The 17,583-nt window shown below is 34.5% G+C and overlaps 1 protein-coding gene across 2 annotated transcripts in view; it reads left to right on the plus strand.

The window, feature by feature from the left end:
• LOC148953028 (ubiquitin thioesterase trabid-like) overlaps window positions 1-17,583 on the plus strand; it is an 83,659-nt gene that overhangs the window by 18,808 nt on the left and 47,268 nt on the right. For both annotated transcript variants that reach the window (XM_089088239.1, XM_089088238.1), the window contains exons 4-7: window positions 2,574-2,789; window positions 5,846-6,049; window positions 8,090-8,270; window positions 15,302-15,372. In XM_089088239.1, the coding sequence (XP_088944365.1) occupies window positions 2,574-2,789; window positions 5,846-6,049; window positions 8,090-8,270; window positions 15,302-15,372 (672 nt within the window). The remainder of the gene's footprint in view (window positions 1-2,573; window positions 2,790-5,845; window positions 6,050-8,089; window positions 8,271-15,301; window positions 15,373-17,583) is intronic.

The following is a 17,583-nucleotide window of genomic DNA, read 5'->3' on the forward strand; positions in this document are numbered from 1 at the left end:
TGGCACCTCAGGCACTTCTCAATTATTCACCTAAGTGTGAAAATTTGGTCGACACGTCCTCTACCTTTTCTAAAACCGCACTTTTCTTCTCTTAAAACTTTGTCTACAGCATCTCTCAGTCTAGAAGTATCATATTAATAAGTAATTTGCAACCTACAGAGACCAGACTAATGCCTCGATAATTACCACACTCACTCTTATCACCTTTCTTATACAGTGGTTTAATTAAGGTTTTCCTAAAATCGTTAGGTACTTCTCGTTTTTCAAAAATCATAGTCATAATATTCAGTAACTTATTTCTAACCTCAGAACCACCATATTTAAGAAACTCATTTATCACACCATCAGCACCTCGAGCCTTATTATTTTTTAATCCTTTTAGTACTGTCGCTAATTCTTCCTCACAAGACAAATTTTCCTTCACATCCTAGGTATCACAAACTTTTTCATTTTCCTCTATATCTCTTCCTGCAGCTCTATCTCGGTTTAGCACATTCTCAAAATGTTCTGCCCATGTCTCTTTAACTCTTTCCTTATGACAAATTGTAGCACCGTTCCTATCTTTAACTTGGACATGTCCACATTGACTACTTCCTCTCAATTTATTAACATACCAGCACAATATTTTACTAATATGCCGTCTAGCTGCATCTTCCAGATCCTCGGCAATTTTATCCATGGCCTCCACTTGACACCTCCTTAGTTCATATTTTAATGCTTCCTCCACTTTCTTTACATTCATTTTGTTTTCATTTGATCTATCACTCAGATAATTCTTGTACAAGTCCCTTTTCCTCTCTATTAAACATAAAGCTTTTTCACTAATATTCCTAGCTGCATCCTAACTTTCTTCCCTAAGACACTATCAGCAACTTCACAAATTGTTTTTCTAAAATTATTCCATCCATCTTCCACATTGTAAAATTTTAAACTCTCAAGTTTAGTATTCAACTGTTTCTGGAAAGTTCTCTCAGTTTCTCATCCTGGAGTCTACCAACATCATAACTTCCCGGGAGATAGTTACCCTTCTGAAATTTCAGCTTCAAATTAACCCTAGACACTACAAGGTGGTGATCTTTACTTTTAACATCAATAACAGCACTCCTATATGCCCTAGTATCTTGTATTGATCCTGCCAGTCTTCGGTCTACTATAACATAATTAATAAGGTTTGATGTCTTACCATCACGAGGATACCATGTTAATTTATGGGCCATTTTATGACCAAACACCAAATGACAAGTTAGGTTGTCTCAAAATGTACCATAGATAACCTAACTTGTCATTTTGTTGTGCGTATTCGTGCTTTTTCATGGTGATATTGGTAGTTACTAAGATGTGAGTTTTGTTTATTTTTTTTTTTCATTTTCTCTATATGTTTTGTTTAATTTGGCTTAATCCATATTTTTTTTTTTCGTTGATAAAAGCTTCGGGACCTGAGATCGAAATATTCGGATTTCTCATATTTTTTAAGTTTGTTGCTTTTTTTTGTTTTTTCCAATGTTTTTCTTTAAAATGTATACACGTTTTCTCTATTTTTTCAATTGCTGACTACTTACGGGGAGAATTTTTCGTGGGAAGGTAAGTTTCTAGGGATGAACTTTCCAGTGGAAATTTTACACGGGGGGAACTTCCCAGGATCTGTATACGAAATGCTTTTTATTCGTCCTGCTTTCTCTTTGGTGACTCAGTTTCACGTATGGAGATGTTCCATTAGAATTATCCAGATGAAATTTTTAGCGGAGTGAGAATGTCTAAGGGACTTTTCCTTGGGGGGAGGGATTTTCCGCTGGAAAGATTCTCTTTGGAGAATTATCCACGCGAGAAACTTTCCATTGGGGGAGGGGGTGGGAAAAATTTTCTGTGGGGGGGGGGGGATTTCCGGCAGGATTTGAAAAACGTCAGAAATTAAATAAAATAACAAGTCTTTTACCAAATGAAAGTAGGTTGAGGAGAATTTCCCAGATGGAATTGTCCGCCTGTAATCTTTTGGGAGAATTTTCAGCGAGGAGTAAATTGTTTGGGGGTTATCTAGAGGAACTTCTCATGGTGGAATTGCTCGGGGGGGGGGGATTTTCATGAAGGGGAATCAGATTTTCAAGGATTATTTGAAAACAACCAAGAACCAAATAAAAAAAATAAGTTTTTTTTTCCAATGAAAGCAAGGAGCAACATTAACACTTAAAACAAATAGAAATTATTCCTTATATGAGGGGGCTTCCCTATCCTCTTTTTATTTAATAGCATAAAAGATCTTAATTAACACTTGGTCTAGTACGCCTGTGACAGCTGCTCCATAACAATAAGAGCTAATACATAAAATGATTAAAAGTATGTGGACACAAGGCATTTTGTTAGAAGCCAATTTGACCAAATCTATGCATACTGAAATATTTTCCTTGTCCTCAAACAGACAAGCAAATACCGTAATAATTGGAATTTTTCTCCAAAAGACGGCTTGCATATTAATATTTAATTTTGCTCAAAATCTTGGTTTTGATGTTGCCCTGTTGTTTCTTAGATAATTATGATCATTATACTGTTTCTAATTAATTCTGAAACTAAAATTTAAGGTTTGCACTTATGAAAATTGGAACAAGGCATTAAGATGCGCCATGTGTCACTCCAGTCTACCGCTGGCTCCTGCAAGAAACAATAGTAACGAAAACTTATACTTTTCTGCGTCTAATCAGCAAACAACATCTACTCATGGAAGAATACCTCTGTCTAGATCTGGCTCGGCGAACAACTATGAAGTAGAAAAACGGTTAAAGCAAATAAGGCGTCAGGTAGCTAATATGTTTTTCAGACTCTAGTTTACATATGTCTGTTAGTCTGTATGGGTGAAATGAAGTCAGAGGAAAGGGAGATATAGGAAGAGGAAACATTTTGGAGAGGGGTTAGTCCTTAAAAAAGTGTCTTACGGCTAGAGATGTTTTTGCATTTAGTTCTTCCATTTTTTCTTTTAATGTTTTAGCTGGTTTGCAATGGGTAAGGCTCTCGCGCAAATCTAAAGTCCCTTAACCTTCATTTGCATATTAATGGTGACGTAAATCGCCAACTAATACAAATATGAAGCTTTAAAACACTTAAATTGGATAATCAAACAGTTCGTGGTAACAAACTGTAAGTATGGAGTGACACGGCTCAATAGTAACCGAAACTCTAAAAAACAGAGTTTTGATACCAATAGATACATCAAAAGAATCAGATTTTAATGCTGATTTCAAGTATACAAGTTTCATCAAGTTTAGTTCTACCCGTCAAAAGTTGCGCGAAAATTTGCCTGAGAAAATTTGCCTGATTTTCGAAAAAAGGGAAAAACACCCCCTAAGAGTTATAGAACCTTAATGAAAATCACACCATTGAATTCAGCGGATCAGAGAACCCTACTTTAGAGGTTTCAAGCTCCTGTCTGCAAAAAAGTTGAATTTTGTATTTTTTGCCAGTAGAAAAATCACAGATGCGTGTTTATTTGTTTTTTTTGTTTTGTTTTGTTTTTTTCATGGGTGATAGTATCGACCCAGTGGTAGAATATCGTGGGAGGACTCGTTCGAACGGAAATTAAAAGTTCTAGTGCCCTTTTTAAGTGACCAAAAAAAATGGAGGGCAACTTGGAGCCCTTTTTAAGTGACCAAAAAAAATGGAGGGCAAAATGGCAATCTAAAATTTTTAGATTACCATTTTGTTCAGCATGGTCGAAAATATAACAACTATTTCTTTAAGGATGAGTTAATCCCCCAAAGTCCCCGGGGGGAGGGCTGAAAGTTACGAACTTTACCCAATGTTTACATATAGCATTGGTTATTGGGGAGTATACAGCCGTTTTCAAGGAGGATTTTTTCTGTTAGTGGCGGGGTCGGGGGTCTGTGTGGGAGGATCTTTCCATGGACGAAGTTTTAATGGGGGAAGGGACATTGCTATGAAGGAGGCGTCGGATTTTCTAGTATTATTTAAAAAAACGGTCAGAAATAAAATAAAAAAAAACAACAAGTTTTTCAGCTGAAAGTAAGGACCAACATCAAAACTTAAAAAGAACAGAAATTATTACGTATATGATTGGGTTCGCCCCCTAGTCAATACCCCGCTCTTTAAGCCAAAGATTTTTTTATTACTTTCATAAGAGCTATTTTTTCTAATTAACGGCCTTTGTGATCAAGGGGTCGCTATTTACGCTAAAGTTTGACTCTTTCTCACAACTCAATTTTTTTGAAACAATAAAAAACTTTAGCGTAAAGAGCGAGGCGTTGAGGACGGGACAGTCCTTTTCATATACGGAATAATTTCTGTTCGTTTTAAGTTTTAATGTCACTCCTTACTTTCAGTTAAAAAAAAACCTTGTTTTTTTTATTTAATTCTAATTAAGCACCTATAACTTGTTTTTATTTATAGGAAACAAAGTTAGAGGAAAGGGATACATAGGAAGAGGAACTTTTTCGATGTGGGATTTAGTCCTTAAAATATTTCTTTTACTTCTAGACCTGTTTGCAATTAGTTTTTCTTTTTTTTCTGTTAATCTGTTACCTTGTTTGCAATGGGTAAGGCTCTCGCTCAAATTTTAAGGAGTCCCTTAACCTTTATTCGCATCTATGCAGCGACGTAAATCGTCAACTAATACTAATATGAGGCTTTAAAACACTAAAGTGGATTGTTCTAATAAAGCAACCTATAACTTGTTTTTATTTACATAATTGTACACAAGACTGACCCCAGGGGAGGGGGAGGGGTTAAGATAGAGTTCAGAGGATTTTTTTTCTTTGGGGAAATCTCCGCTTTGCAAGAAACGTAACAGACAAAAAAAGCACACAAATCAGAGCACAAAAAAGACAGTTTTGGCCACTTTTCTGAGGGCTTACACACGGATTTCGGGGAGAACTCACCCATCATTTCAGAAAGCCCTATGGTTACCCAGAAAAAAAAACGAAGAAAATCTGGTACCGGTCCATCTATCCATCAATATATTGGCTTTTGAATTCTCTAAAAGGTGACTCCTCTGTCTTTGAAGACGTCTGCATAATTTGAACGTTAGATTTTATGTCTTACATTTTTCCAACCGTTTGCTATTAATTTTTTGTTTTTAGTTTTTCAAAATGGACACATTCCGCCACGGTTAAAGATTGTTTATTTTCAATCCAAAGAAAATCACCGCGGTGCAAAATACAGGTAGTTGGCAATGAGAGGAAACCCTCCCTATACCTATCAAACAGCAAAGCCAATAGTGAATCAACATAAAACCTTCGCTTTAAGCCATCAAATCAGTTTTACCAATATTAGAGATATAACAAGGTTTTTTTTCCTGTTTTTCGTGCAAAAGTTACCACTTTTTTTCTAGTTTTGTTTAGTCTATAATTCTCCGTTTTTCTTTCAAATCATTTGTCATGCAATTTTTTTTTGTGCCCTGTGTATTAGCTAATGCTGTGAATCTCTGTGAGATACACTCTGGACCAGTTCGCGAAACTTCGATTTCAAAGTTGTTTGGTTGAATTTCAGATCATAGCAATCATGTCATAGTCTTTAAACTATTATGAAAATGCTTTATAAAGCTTTAATCATTTTCAAAGCTGCTATATAAGTACAGTAGTCATTAATTGACTAGGTTGTGTAGTTCGTTTGGACAATCTCAATTATTTACAATTTTTAAAGGACTTTAAATTAAAAAAAAAAAAAAAAAGAAGTGGGCCATGTTTTTTTGGGGGCTTGGATATTTGTCAGTTTCTCGTGATTGCTATTTGTTTATTGGAACTCATTTAAACTTAGAATAATTGGATTGTTGAAGAATAGCTGTATGAATAATTACATTTTTTTGTTGTTGTAAAAGCCAATGAAACTATAACGCTTTTTTTAGCACCGAGAAGCAGACTGGTCATGGTTGAATGCTATTCAAGGTGTGATTGAAGGAAATGTGACCCCTGTGGCGTCTTACTTGAATAGTGGCGGAGATCCGTTGCGCCATCTGTCTCCTACGGATATGAACGTTTTACCTAGATATGCCGGTGTTGATCAAGGGCAAAGTTTAGTCCAAATTGCTCTCAGATATCAAAATGAAGAGGTATGTACGTTGACATAATATTAATCCAGTTATACTCTTTCTTAGTGTATCCACAAGTAGGGGTCTATTGACAGCAATGTGTGGTACAATTTGATAATGGTGAAAGATATATTAAAAAAAATAAGCAACGCCAAAAGGAATCTTAATCAAACATTCATATTAAAATTTCAGATTTCAACGTCATGTAAAGAATATTTTTAATTGATATCAGTGCTATGTCATTTCGCCAAAAGTTTTTTAGTGTGCAATTGAATTTTTTTTTTTTTTAAGCAAACGAACGGGTAAATGTTAGAATCCTTTAATTGTTTAGAAACGATAGACAGTTTGATTTGTTTTTAAGAATCCAGTAATTAATCTGTTAGCGCAGCTTTTTTTAAACACTGATGTGGCGAAGTGACAAATATTTTTTTCATTCATCTGGTAATTTTGGAAAAAATAAACTTACACATATTTGCTATGACATTATAAAATTAAGGGAAAACGAAAAGAGTTCATTAATCAGATAGCAACCCATATGTTCGCAAAAAAAAACTTTTAACATCTTAAGAAAACCTAAGAATCTTCGTATTCTTCTATTAATGTATGTTCCCTTTAACGCTATTGCGTCAAATTTTGGGCTTATCGAATACAGGCAAAATTGCAGTATTTGTGAATTTTAGAAAAAAAAAGTTCTTAAATCTTAAAAAAGTGCTATTACGCAGTGATAGAGTAGTTTGTAATTGTTTTCTTTTTTTCGTTTTTATTTAATATGTGATTCTCCACCGTATATTTACAGCGCATACATTTTCTTTTGTACAAAATCCGAAGTGTGCAAATATGTCTGTGTACTTTAGCCGTTTCCTTGTCGCTCTTTTTTATTCGTACATCTTGAGTTTCTACTTATATGGCAAACAAATATCATGGTAATGTTTAAGTGACAAACTTATTATGGTGATTTTTGGTTAAGGTTTAAAGAAAGTGTAACGCTGAATTTTTGGCACTTAAGATTTTCAATTTTTGGAAGTGCCACTGTTTTCACTACATTTATTTTCATGTTGATGCCTTTTACAAACTTTGATTTGTCTTAACTATCCTTCAACTATTTTGCTGAAATATTTCTTCAGGTCTGTGGACTGGCGAAATCGTTTCTAAACACAGGACAGTTATTTTTACTAAGATTACATACCGTTTTCTCTCAGAAAAATCGTAATTTCGTGGCAAGAACTTGTATTTTGTGGCCAAAACTTGTATTTTGGGCATTCCAAAAATATTTTATAATGCTTCCTTGTAGATTTAACTCGGTGCACCTGTTCCCGGAAGATCTTTCATGTGAAAAACTACATACAAAATTGGACTTTTGGCTGTGCACTGGCTAAAAAATATCTATTACATAGTTTAACACTCCCGAAAGCCCTTTTCCTAATTTCAAGCATTCGATGTAACCCTGCAATTAAGTCATAGATACATATGATGTAGTAGTACCTTTAATATTAATATTGAATACAGTCGATTTACGACAGGCTTCAGAATCATTTGTTAAGCAACAATCAAAGTCGTGGTCAAAGCCAGACTAAATGGTGCATGTTTTTGGCAATTAAAATAAAAAATTGTATTGACTGCTGAACAATATTGACTAGACTGAAAAGAATCTGCATGATGGCGCTAATGTCAAATAGAATGAATTTAGGTCTTATAATTGGGCTTTCTCGTGCATTACCATCATTATTAGGGCATCAATGAAAATTTGGACTGTCCATTTTTCAATTACTTGCACCATCAGAGAAGAAAACTATATAAAATCATAAATAAAGTTTAACTTGCATGAGACTCTGACAGCTGTTCCAGCACCAGCTGCGCCATCTAAAGAATAAATGACCAAGATTGGTTAATGTCCAATTACTCTTCTTAACCAGCTTGAAGGTAGAATAGACAATAAAATCCGCTATAATGTCTGGGGGGGGGGGGGGCACACTGCGTAAAACTTTAATTCCCTTCAGTCTAATTGCATGCTGGCATTCATGTTTGTTAACGTGTCCTTTTTTTAGTTCAATTTTTTTTCAGGTTTTAAAGACAATATTAAATTCCATACAAGGGACAAAAGGAACAAAGAGGACTCCTCATCACATAGCGCCAGAATTAGCATCAGATATTAGGAAGCATTTAAGCACTTCTCTCAGACACCATAAATCAGGTCTCCCCTGTGTATATTTTCAGGAAATGTCAACCTTTGTGATACCTCAGGGTAGGTATCTTAATGTAACTTATCGGTATATTTGTCTGCGTATTTCGTATGGGAGCAACTTTGCAATATTTGTTTAGAGGGCTTTTCATTTCCAGTTTTTCAAAATGTGTTAAATGTTGAAAGTCGACGAAAATCTCAGGTATTTTTGCCATTCTTATTTAAATCAGTAAATTATTTTACATGTTATCTTTCATTCATTCTGAATTATCTACATTTTTATGTTAATATTTAGGCTGAAATAAACATAAAAAAAAAACGACAGAAGAAGTAAATAATTCCATAAACCACGCTGCGTTTCCATCCACAAACTTAAACTAATGAAAATTTAGAAAAAGGAGTATAATCAAACAGTTCGTGGTATTGAAATGTAAGTAAGGCGCAACTCGGCTCAATAGTAACTGAAACATTAATAAAGGGAACTTCGATATCAATAGGTAAATCAAAAGAATCAGCTTGTTATGCTGATTCCGAATATATAAGATGTAACAAGTTTGGTGTTACCCATCAAAAGTGACGTGCCTGAGAAAATTTGCCAGGTTTTTGAAATAGGGAGGAAACACCCCTCAAAATTCAAGGAATCTTGTTGAAAATTACACCATCAGGTTCAGCGTGTCAGATACCCCTAATGTAGAAGTTTCAGGCTCCTATATACAAAAATTTGGAATTCTACTATTTTTGCCAGAAGACAGATTACGGATGCGTGTTCATTTGTTTTTCGTCTTTTGTTGTTGTTTTTTTTTTTCCCAGAGGTGATCGTATTGAAATAATGGTCCTAAAAGATCGGGAAACGGCGCATTCGAACGAAAATAAAACTTCTAGTGACAAGAAAAGATTGGAGGGCAACTGACCGCCCTCCCATGCCCATTTATTTCCCAAAGTTACCTGATCAAAATTTCGAGATAGCCATTTTATTCAGAATAGTTGAAAGATCAAAAAACTATGTCCTTAGGGGTAAAATGACCCCCACAGTCCGTGGGGAAAGGCATGTAAGGGCGACCTACTTTTACCTGCATTATTTGAAAAGCGAACAGTAATTAAATAAAAAAAAAAACAAGTTTTTTTTAACTGAAAGTAAGGAGCGACATTAGAAATAAAAACGAACAGAAATTATTCCATATATGAAGGGCTGTCTCCTCGTCAATACCTTGCTCTTTACGCTAAAGTTTGACTGTTTGTCCGAATTTCTTAAGAACGTTTACTGAAACACAGGGGTAAGAATCGGAAGCTTTTTAAAAAGTGCTAACAGATCTAGCGTAAAGAGCAAGGTATTGAGGAGGGGCCACCCTCATATACGGAACAATTTCTGTTCTTTTTGATTTTTAATGTTGCTCCTTACTTTCAGTTAAAAAAAATAACTTTTTTAGTTAATGTTCTAAACAAAGACAGTGAATAAAAACAACCAACAAAAACAATTTCTTAAACCACATTGGCCTGACAACACATAAAGAAAGAAAAACGAGCAAAAATGGGGTTTTTATAGGCCAAATGACGATACTGAAAAAACAAAGCGAATATTTCGAGAGGACAAACGCCTCTCTTCTTCAGCTCGAAACGAAACGATGTATCAATAAAAGCAAAAAATTAAAAGAATTAAAAACAACTACCTAACAAACATAAAAGCGAGTTATTCTCCAATATCCGCGATTTGCACAAAATCCAAAAAAAAATGAACTTACATCGACGTATACTAGAGATCAACTGACAAATGAAAGGTATCAATTAATTCAATCGAAAAAATAAAACGAACCAGCAATTAAATAAGTTGGAAAACTATGTCATTTGATTTCGGATTTTAATTAAAGCATTTCTTGCAGACACCCTTTGAGACCTAAGGGGTTGTTCATGTGTGTGATTAGATGACTGGGAAAGTATTTCAAGGTTTATTTCAGGGATTAGTAAAGCATTGGCGTCTCTTTTGAGAAAACCGAAATATGACTCGTTTATTCTTAAATCACCGGAATCTCTGTTTAAAGCTAGACCTAAATGTTGGTATTTATAAATTTCAACAGCTTCTCTGTAGTGCTGGACAATACCTTTATCATGCGAAATAAGACTAGCTTGACTAAACAAAATAGTATGGTCTGGTTTTTCAAAAATGTGCTCTGCAAGGGCAGAGTCAAAATTTTCTGGTTTTTTCCGCTTTTTAAGTATATTATTAATTGAACTAGAATGCTGGGTTAATCTATCTGTTAGTCGCTGATTTGTTCTTCCGATATACCAAAGACCACACGAACAAGGAATTCTGTAGACACCGGAGTTTTCACCTATTGGGATAGGGTCTTTACCTTGATAAATTTGGGATTTGATAGTTTTACTGGGTCTATAATAAGTGTAAATGTTATTTGTCCTTAGATTTTTTGAAATGTGGTCTGAAATGCCTTTAATATATGGGAGGCCAAGATAAACTGAATTTTCTCTTTGATTTGTGTTTCCTGTGGAACTATGTGATAATCTTTTCATGCGTTTTGTAATTACAGAATTTATTATACTAATTGGATAACCATTCCCAAATAAAATATCTCTAAGGTGGTTGAGTTCTAAATCCAAGAAACGTGTTGAACAAACTTTCAAAGCTCTATCAACTAGAGAAGTGACAACTCCTCTTTTCACAGCAGGAGAAGGATTGGAGGAATAACTTAAGTAACGGTCATTATGTGTGGGTTTTCTATATACACTAAACTCGAATCACGAATCATTTCGGTGCACCAGAACATCTAAGAAAGGAAGACGCCTCTCTATCTCTGATTCCTGAGTAAATTTCGGTTTTGGATCCAAGGAGTTGAGCAAGTGAAGAAAAGAACCCAGAGACTCGTCACCATGCTCCCATAAATAAAAAATGTCATCTTTAAAACGAACCCAAAATTCAGGTTTACAAGAACTTTGCAAAATAGCCCTTTCTTCAAGGTCTTCCATAAAAATATCAGCCTGTATTGGAGAAAGGGGGCACCCATGGAGAGCCCATATTTCTGTCTATAAAAAATGCCTCTATAATGGAAATAAAAAGAAATTTTGTTACAAAGGGCTGTAAGCGAAAGAAGTGTCTGATTCGAAAGAGTAGAATTTTCTGATATAGATGGGTTAGAATTAAGTTTTTGCTCCAAAAACAGTTCGGCCTTTTGAGGATCACAATTGGTATACATTGAATCTGCATCAAAACTGCCAATTCTTGTATTTGGTTTAACCGAAACTTGCTTTACCTTGGAAACAAAATCAGCAGAATTTTTAATATAGGATTTTTGAGCCTGAATTAGTGGGCGAAATATCACTGATAAGAATTTTCCTATTTTTGCTGTAGGAGAATTAAAAGAAGAAACAATGGGTCGAAGTGGATTACCGGGCTTATGAACTTTAGGAAGACCATAAAAGCGAGGGGACGTGCAACCGCGTTGGTAAAACCTTTTGTACAACTGATCTGTAATTTCACCTTTTCCTTTTAGATAAGAAAGCTCTTTTCGGACTTCCTGTACAAATTTTTCTGTGGGATCGGTAGCTAATTGTTCATATGTGTTAGAATCATTTAAAATTTCTCCGATTTTTTTGTCGTAATCATCTGAATCTAATACAACAACAGTATTGCCTTTATCGGCTTTCGTAATAATCCTGGAATGATCTTTTTTTAATGCGTGTAAGACCAAGTGTTAAGTTTTACTAAAATTTTTTTAATTTCGATTATTAATAGAAGGCGAATCCAACAAAGTTTCAACAAATTGTGCTCTAACCTCAGCAATCTCTCCAATATCCGCACGAGAGTCATGAAAAGCCCCCTTTGTGTTCGCGATAATTTCACTATAAGGTATTTTCGAAGGGGTTATTGAAAATCCTTTCGATAGAACCTGATTTTGCTCTGTTGTAAGGGGCGTGGAGCTGAGATTTATCACAGCAGGACCAGGATACGCATTTGGGACAACAGGTGGATTATTAGAAAGTTTTTCCAACTTCAAACGGTGTAATTTCTCAGAAAGTCTTTGTCTAGAAATCCTAAAATCATGCTGAAAAGAATTGTCAGCAATAGCCTTAATTTGATGAAAATCAGCATAAGAAAGCGTACATAATATTTCTCGCTCTAGCCTGAAAATATCCTGATTTAACCGGTAGCGCTTGCTTTTGCAGTCACTAATAACATGATTTAAAAAACCCTATACGTTCTGTAAATTGCCGTTCGTGCCGTTCGGAAAAATAACATTTACACTTATTATAGACCCAGAAAAACTATCAGGTCCCAAATTTATCAAGGTAAAGACCCTATACCGATAGGTGAAAACTCCGGTGTCTACAGAATTCCTTGTTCGTGGGGTCTTTGGTATATCGGAAGAACAAATCAGCGACTAACAGATAGATTAACCCAGCATTCTAGTTCAATTAATAATACACTTAAAAAGCGAAAAAAACCAGAAAATTTTGACTCTGCCCTTGCAGAGCACATTTTTGAAAAACCAGACCATACTATTTTGTTTAGTCAAGCTAGTCTCATTTCGCATGATAAAGGTATTGTCCAGCACTACAGAGAAGCTGTTGAAATTCATAAATACCAACATTTAGGTCTAGCTTTAAACAGAGAGTCCGGTGATTTAAGAATAAACGAGTCATATTTCGGTTTTCTCAAAAGAGAAGCCGATTCGTTAGTAATCACTGAAATAAAGCTTGAACCTCTTTCCCAGTCATCTAATCAAACACATGAACAACCCCTTAGGTCTCAAAGGGTGTCTGCAAGAAATGCCTTAATTAAAATCCGAAATCAAATGACATAGTTTTCCAACTTATTTAATTGCTGGTTCGTTTTGTTTTTTCGAGTGAATGAATTGATTCCTTTCATTTGTCAGGAGCTCGCTAGTATCCGTCGATGGCAGTTCATGTTTTTTTGGATTTTGTGCAAATCGCGGATATTGGCGAATAACTCGCTTTTATGGTTGTTAGGTAGTTGGTTTTAATTCTTTTAATTTTTGGCTTTTATTGATACATCGTTTCGTTTCGCGCTGAAGAAGAGAGGCGTTTGTCCTCTCGAAATATTCGCTTTGTTTTTTCAGTATCGTCATTTTGCCTATAAAAAACCCATTTTTGCTCGTTTTTCTTTCTTTATGTGACCAACAAAAACGGTTTCAATTATAAAAAAAAATCCGAATATTTCAGCTTCACATCTGGAAGCCTTTATCAATGGGAATAAAATAAAATAAAAGTAATAAAAGAAACTAGCCTGAGCAAAACATGAAAAAAAAAATCAAAGGTAGCAACACAAACGCCGTACAAAAGAGAAAGAGGGAAAAGAAAACTCACATTTAAATAAAAATCAGAAATCACGTCACAAAGCACAACACCAGGATGTTTACAATAGCAGACACCCTACTCTTGTTCTTTGTGACGTGTTTTTGGATTTTCGTTTAAATGTGTTTTCTTTTCGCCTTTCTCAATTTTGTAGCGTTTATGTTGTTATCTTTGTTTGTTTTTTTAACGTTTTGGTCCGCAGTTTTTGTTTAAAATGTTATACCCGCTTTTCTCTATGTTCATTTGTCTAAATTTGTTAATAGAAGAAGCGCTAAAGTTATTTTTTTTTTGAGAAGCTTGTATGTGAGGCGGTATTTTAGCAGCTGCTGTATATTTGCTTTGTGTCATTATAATGTCAATTTTTTATTGTTTAGCTGCTGATTTTTTGTTAGATTAAGACTAATCTAAAAAATAGGGCCACGACTTATGAACTAAAAATAATTGATAATAGCCAATTCACATTTCACTGTTCTCATTCAAATTAAGAAATTTGTGGAACCACTTTTATTTTTTTCTAAAGTTTACGCTTTGCGCAATTTAATTTCAACGAATTCTTTTTTCTTTATTGTCAAGCGTGAGAATTTAATTTCAAAACCTTTGTTTTTGGCTCAGCAAAACCAGGACTAGAGTTCAATTTTATGGCAATATCTTTAGATGTAAGGTTATTTGATAACAAAGTCCAATTAAGTTTTTTGGTTGGTCTGGAGAACACTAAAGAAGAATGACAATCTCATGTTAACGTTCAAGTGCAACTTTTTTGACAAAATAGGAGGAAACACTAGAAAACAGCTTTATTGTGTTTCCAGAAACACAGGAAACGCAAAAAATAGGAGGAAACACAGGAAACACGGAAGAAAGAAACTCGAAGAGGGATAGAAAAATAATTTTACGCGAATTTTGCATAAACCTATTAAAAGTTAGTAGAGAAAAAATTGGCGAATTATATGAAAAATATATGATTGTTATGTGGACAATCTTAAAAGTATCGACATTATTTCTGGCGGAGGGAGACGAGGCCCTATCGCATATATGCTTTTCTCTGCGCCATATTCCTCTTGATGTCCAAAAAGGAATTTTCTCACCTTTTTTTTTACAAAGGAATGTGAAAACTTGTAAAAAAGCTACTAAATTCTAAAAACAGACTAAACCTTTGAAATTGTGCTGGGTAGAGCTTGGTGTACTGCCACAAATATAGTGGACACGCTTGAGGCTGACCGTCCTACGCTGCATTTCCTGCTATTTAAAGCATCCGCTTTTCCCATTTCGAATAGATACCCAAGATTTTAGGCCATTTAAAGGAATATTATCTCATTGTGCTCTAGGGCTTTTGGGATTCACTTTCTACTCTGTTGCCTATCTAGTAAAATTTGCCAGGCTTCACGAGGGGCTTGCGGAGGTATAATACTGAAATTGAGCTAATGAGCTGTCTATGGAATGCATATAAAAAATGGACCTTTTGATTACGTAATGTTAAACAAAAATTGCTCCATCTTTAATGTATAAAAGAAATGACATCATCTCCTCCCACTTCTCACAATTGAAAAAAAAACAATATCCATTTCATTGGTATCGACCGTTTTTATTTTATTTTATGTGCCTGCTGAGACTGTATTGATGGTTTTACAGCCAATTAATGTAATATTAGTAAGAAATAATTTAAGTACTGTTTTAGGTTAAGTTTAATAACACAAGTCATTTGAAATTAGCCCGAATAATCAGTATTTAAAAAATCAGTATACAAATGGTGTATATAATTTTAATTTATTTTTCAGAAGTCTCTGACTTGCCGCCTCTTGTACAATCTCAACTTTATGATGAACTCTTAGATCAAGATGTACAAAAGGTAAAATCTGTTTGTTTCAAATTTTTAAAATTCTGTAATTGGGAAACATACCGATCCACTTTATATTATTTTTGGTCCATTTTTTTTCATTGAATCACAAAGTAAACATAAAGAAAAATCTCGGGTTTAAACACTTTATAACACCATGATTGCTAGATAAGAAAGTTGAACTGACGTGAATGGTGAATTTAGAGTGCGCATGATCCAAACTTTATATACATATATATATATATATATATATATATATATATATATATATATATATATATATATATATATATATATATATATATATATATATATATATATATATATATATATATATATATATATATATATATATATATATATATATATATAGTATATATATATATATATATATATATATATATATATATATATATATATATATATATATATATATATATATATATATATATATATATATATATATATATATATATATATATATATATATATATATATATATATATATATATATATATATATATATTTATATACATATATTTATATATATATATTTTATATATATAAATATATCAAGGAGGGCACACTTGTGCCTCTATAAAGAGGCGACCCACCACAATGTTAAGCGATTTCAGGTCCTAGAGGTCGCAGAGAGACGGCGGTAATTGCATTTTGTAGCCCAAGCTCAAACTAAGAAACTTGCAAAATTTCATCCTCCTCCGACTTTATCTTCATGGGGTAAACTGGGCCGGAAGTTTGGACCCTCCCACCACAGCCCCCTTTAACGTTGTCCGATTGGGCTGAAATTTAGAGGTTAAGCTTTCCTAGGGCCCGGGATCTTATCCTATAAATTTCATCTCAATCCTCTCAATCCGTACCGTTTTCAAAAAAAACAAAGAGACCCACTTCAAGTTACTATCATTCTTTTTTTGTTATCCAAGCCTACAGGCCACCGTTGGCAACGGCGAAGTTTGTATGTGGACTCAGTCGACGAAGAATTCAACCTGTAAGGGCCTTTTGATATTTTAAAACCGAAAAAATTATCCCCCGAATTTACATTTACGAAAAACCTCGTTTTCCTATATTAGCCCATGTTAATTTTTCCCTCCACAACCCCCCTTTAACGTTGTCTGATCGGGCTGAAATTTAGAGGATAAGCTTTCCTGGGGCCTGGGAGCTTATCGTCGAAATTTCAGCTCAATCTGATCACTCCTTCCCTGTTTTCCAAAAACCACATATCAAGATTTTTGGGAATTTGCTTGCGTCGAAAATACCTTCTATTTGCTAAACAACAATTGCTAGTGTGTTTGTATAGTCCAGCGGCTGAGACTTCAGACTTTCATGCGGAAAACTCGGGTTCGATTCACCATCAGAGCAACTTTTTTATATACTTTGAAAAGAAACTCAGTTTCTTTTTTAAATTATTTGAAAAAAATTACGTTTTCTAAAGAGTTAAAGAGGCTGAGTTACAAGGTCGACCCTTAAAACGTACAGGGATTAGGAGGCACAGTTGGGGGGCTGTTAAAGAGGCTGAGTCACAAGTTCGAACCTTAAAACGTACAGGGATTAGGAGGCACCCTGTACGACGTGATTTGAGTATTCAGGAATTAAAAGCCTTAACACAAGAATGTTCAAGAGCGGGAGGTTTGGGGGGCGGCAGCCGCCCAACTTTAACTCCTGACACGATCAGCTAACAGTTAGTCAAGCAATAATAAGTAATAAACTGTACAAAAACGTGCAGAAATTATTTGAAAAAAACTACGTTTTCTAAAGAGTTAAAGAGGCTGAGTTACAAGGTCGAACCTTAAAACGTACAGGGATTAGGAGGCACAGTTGGGGGGCTACCACCCCCAAACCCCCCGCTTTCGCAGCCTTTAAATATAAAAAAAAATTTCTTTAAACTGAAAGTAAGGAGCGACATTAAAACTTAAAAAGAACAGAAATTATTCCGTATATGAAAGAGGCTGTGCCCTCCTCAACGCCTCGCTCTTTACGCTAAAGTTTTTATTGTTTAAAAAAAGAGTTGTGAGAAAGTCAAACTTTAGCGTAAAGAGCGAGGCGTTGAGGAGGGCACAGCCTCTTTCATATACGGAATAATAATACAGATAAACAGGTTAGACATGCTTTGTTATGAAAATATCTGCGCGTCAATTTTCATAACAAAGCATGTCTAACCTGTTTATGTGTATTATTTGAAAAAAACAAAACATATCAGTGTGGACA

This window comes from Artemia sp. Qi Xiang Cuo, chromosome 4, assembly GCF_049724085.1.
Source record: "Artemia sp. Qi Xiang Cuo chromosome 4, ASM4972408v1, whole genome shotgun sequence".
Classification (NCBI taxonomy): domain Eukaryota; kingdom Metazoa; phylum Arthropoda; class Branchiopoda; order Anostraca; family Artemiidae; genus Artemia; species Artemia sp. Qi Xiang Cuo.